This window comes from Anguilla anguilla, chromosome 14 (assembly GCF_013347855.1).
Source record: "Anguilla anguilla isolate fAngAng1 chromosome 14, fAngAng1.pri, whole genome shotgun sequence".
In the NCBI taxonomy this organism is placed as follows: Eukaryota; Metazoa; Chordata; class Actinopteri; order Anguilliformes; family Anguillidae; genus Anguilla; species Anguilla anguilla.
In genome coordinates, this window is record NC_049214.1 from 9,702,721 (window position 1) to 9,706,629 (window position 3,909).

Below are 3,909 nucleotides of genomic sequence, written 5' to 3' on the forward strand. Positions count from 1 at the left end.
AAAGCAAACAGCACTGGAAACTTCTGAAAATCAGGGGTTTCATACTGGTCTGGTTTTATTTTGAATCCTTGTGTGTTAAGCAACCAAAATTAAACAACACGTAATACGCTTTATCCTAGATAACAAAATACCAAATTATTCGTCCATGTATTTTTTCAAGCCATTATATTGCTTACAACATAGACGTGAAATACATTTTTTTTATTTTTTTTTTATGTGTTGGCTGTGAGATTGTTTTGAGGGCGAGGAGTCCCTTTATTTGTAATTTGCATCTAGAAATTCCGTCAATGGGTGTGACTTCACGTTCACCCACAGGACGCAAACAGTTGGATTTGTAGGTGCTAATTGGCTGCGAATGGTTTGAGAGTGTGGGCTCTGAATTTAGGAGGCAGGTTGAAGGTTTGCAATGAAGGAGGAACATAAACCACTTTAACTCCCGACATGGCGTGTTAAGAGCATAGCTTTAGTGGTGTATTTTTTATGGTTAGGGCCTGTATGGAATTTCCGTCAGTGGTCGAAAGTGGATTTAAATAGTTTTATTTCAGTTGGATTAACTGAAGCGCAACATGGCACAGGAAAGGTTTTTGAGGTAAAATATATTCCAGGCCCCTCGGATTTAGTTTGTTTCACAACACAGTTTGAAATGTTACGATTTGTGTCATTAAGTGTGTTTTAACGAGTTGATCCGAGTGATAAACAATGAAATGCATTTTCTTTACCTCAGATTTCTGCTGTCTGCGGTGGTTGCTTCCCATCTTCTACACATTGCAGCAGGTATGTGCGCTTTTGCTGTTATCAACTGGAGGCCTTGACTCACATTAATCCGGAATAATAGGCGATGTTTATATGAAACAATATTTCTTTAATTTTTCAAGTGCATCTTTAACTGTAGTTGTCCATCTAATTCCAGGTTGCGATGGATCAGGATGCAACATAAAGATACTCGCTGGGAAAACCACCGAACGCGCTGAGTACCTGAACCAATTTAATGAAATGAACTCTCTGTCTGGGGAACGAAAACACCAAGATGCGGAATCCGTTATTCCATTTGTTGGCCTCACTGGAAGTAAGTTAAACAATGCAGACGAATTAAAAATATCGTGATATAATCAGTAATCTTCTCAATATCTTTGTTCAGCCCATAACACGTAGTTGTTTAAATTGGTCCTAAGGAAAGTGATGGTTCGTTCCTTTTTTTCTGGCAATTCAAACGTCCTACTTGGTCTTTGTTTAACACCCCGAATAACTAGTTTCGGAGGCCGAAACTGTTCAGTCCAGCTGGGTTTCGTGCACCTTGATTAAGAACATTTCCGGCGAAATGCCGGAACATAGGCCTACACTACTGGCATGAATTCTAAATAAATATACACATTATGGCGCGTGCATAAAGTTTATAATATAATTAAGCACACGTTTTTGCATGAAATTCATATTTGTTCATTTGCCCCCCGTAAGGTGCAAAGCAAAGCCGAAGTTGTTGTCAGAATGGGGGAACCTGTATTTTGGGCAGCTTTTGCGCTTGTCCGAAGCACTACACTGGAAGAAGCTGTGAATATGATGAGCGCATCAGGTATGTGTGGCGTTCATATTAAACTCGAATTTTCAGTTTAATTAACTACGACCTAGCGTTGATTTAATTTTGTAAAGTAAAATATAACTCCGGTCAAGATATTACTAAGTTCAAACGATATGTCTCCCCATTTAGAAACTGTGGTGTCATTCCTCATGGAGAATGGGTACAGAAAGGCTGTTCATACTGTAGGTGTGGGTACGGCATGCTTCACTGCTTCCCTCAAGTCTTTCAGGACAACTGTGGTAAGTAGACAATTTATTTCTGCATACATAGGCTTACTTTCCATTAGTCATGTCATTTGGTTATCTAATGCATTGGCAAGTATGCATAGGCACCTCAATATAAGCTAGAAGGAATATAGGTCTTATAGGTGCAGACCCACCAGAAAAGTATGCACTTTATGAATGAAGTTAAAAAAGTATGGCACCAGTAAGTATAACTAAGGCCTGGAATGTCACATACACATAATTATCTTCTTGATGATATTTTCTATGCAAAGCATTTTGCCTTTAACCATTTCAGCTTAGGCTGTTTAGTGTTATAAAAAATGATCAACTGCATTGTATACCATGTTTATGCAGTTATTCAATTGTACCGTGTCATTATGTTCATCTGTAATTGTAGCAGCTATCTGACCTGCTGCATGTTTTTCTTCTGAAACTGAAAGGGGATATGCTGTTGTATGTGGGTTTGGCACCCAGAATGTGCCTGAAACATGGTTTTTCTTTAACTTCTTCAGTGTCTTATTGAAACAGAAGTGCTTCATTTCCATTTTTACTTAACCTTATTTGCATTGATAGGTGTTCTGCAGATTCTCTGCTGTTGTCTTTGCCTAGAGGCCTCAATAGGGGGCCAGGCACCAGTCTGGGTGTGAATAGACCCTGGGAGCTATCATTCACACCTCACTGGCTAACAGGATGGAGGGAGGCCTGGTGATCATCACAGATACAGGCTTGGCAGTGTTGTCTGTCTGAGATTATTCAGTGGCTGGGTTTAAAGTCTGAAGATGTGCTAACTGCACCCCCGCCTCCCCAGGTTTAAAATCTCCCCATTTAGAGATGCATCTTTATAATGCATAGTTCTCTTTTCTCTTGCAGATGACTCACAGGAAGTTGTGTGGCTTCCTTCGTATGGAACCAGAATACAGCGGCCAGAGTACTTATTGTGTCTAGCACTGCTTGTGCTTGTCTTCATTTGATCTGAGGACATTTACTGGTTTAATTCCTGAAACAATCTAATGCATGTTAATCAGGCCAACCTGAAGTCCATATGTGGCATTACCTACCACCTGCCAACTGGATGCAACATGTACTTTTAGGAATCATGAACCTGCAGAACTGAAATGCAGATTTCTTCCAGTGGAAGTCTATATGTCCTTGTTGCGTGATGCAATTTTTATCTGATGTAGCTATGTAAATAAGATTTAAGTGGAAATATAAATTTTATCTTTGTTCTGTGAATCCTTTCTGGTTTTATAGGTTTTTTTGTTTTTGTTTTTTTAAATCAAACCGTGTACAGTTTTATTGAAATAGAATCAACCTGTTTGGTACATATGTTTCTGTCAAGTCCACAGCTTGATGTATTTTGTTTAGATTTTGATGCAACTTTTTGCATTTTGAATTTTTTGTTTCCGTTGTCGAGATGACAAAGGGAACCTTGATACTGGCTTTGTGAAAAGTGGGGTTAAATTAATATCCCTTTTGCACTGTACATCATCAAAGTGTACTCATGGCCTTGTTCATTTTAAATTTGTGTGTGTGTAGATATAACAGCTGTCTAGTCAGTGCCTCGCCTTCTCAGTGTGATTTTATTTTTATTTTTTTTAAAGTCTTTTTTGATGTTTTATTTGGTTTACTTATTTTACAAACTTACATGCAATTTGTTACAGGTTATTTGATGTCTAATGGTTGGTAGCAGTTGCCTTTTGTAATCAAGTCCCTGCTCTTTACTTTTTTAAACATTGCAAATTAAGTTTACTGTCCAAGTAACCGTATAAACCTGGACCAAATGGGAGATTTGATTATGCCTTTATTTCTGTTATAAAAATAAAAAGGCTGCTTTCTGTTCATTTTGAAGGTTTTTTTGTATTTATTATTTGAGATGCTGTTCCTATTAGTGAGGAGTGTTTGGATAAAGCAGGAATGGCTTTATTGGTTGTTGTTGGCATTTATGTTTAGCTTAGCTGTCCCATATCTAGCCCCTTATCTAACACACACAGTCCCACTCACCAATGCATTACTGTCATTGGTGTCCTGGTTTGTCATTGTCATCCTTAGTCACAGTTGTTTGTTTTCATTGTGATGGAATTTTATCTGCTTTTAACATGATTAAAATTC

General features: G+C 38.1%; 1 protein-coding gene across 1 annotated transcript; it reads left to right on the plus strand.

The window, feature by feature from the left end:
* The first annotated feature begins 339 nt into the window (after positions 1–339).
* On the plus strand, positions 340–3,648 carry tdgf1 (teratocarcinoma-derived growth factor 1). Its single transcript, XM_035390364.1, has 6 exons — positions 340–589; positions 725–774; positions 911–1,066; positions 1,456–1,570; positions 1,706–1,815; positions 2,671–3,648. The coding sequence occupies exons 1-6, from the start codon at positions 567–569 to the stop codon at positions 2,769–2,771; spliced, it is 555 nt and encodes a 184-aa protein (XP_035246255.1). The 5' UTR covers positions 340–566; the 3' UTR covers positions 2,772–3,648.
* Positions 3,649–3,909: the final 261 nt, after the last annotated feature.

What these genes read in the sequence shown, in the direction of transcription:
- tdgf1 (XM_035390364.1), top strand. Translation starts at nt 567, where the DNA reads ATGGCACAGGAAAGGTTTTTGAG. An exon ending in TCTTCTACACATTGCAGCAG is followed by an intron (nt 775 to 910) that starts GTATGTGCGCTT and finishes ATCTAATTCCAG; the next exon opens with GTTGCGATGGATCAGGATGC. An exon ending in AGTCTTTCAGGACAACTGTG is followed by an intron (nt 1,816 to 2,670) that starts GTAAGTAGACAA and finishes TTTCTCTTGCAG; the next exon opens with ATGACTCACAGGAAGTTGTG.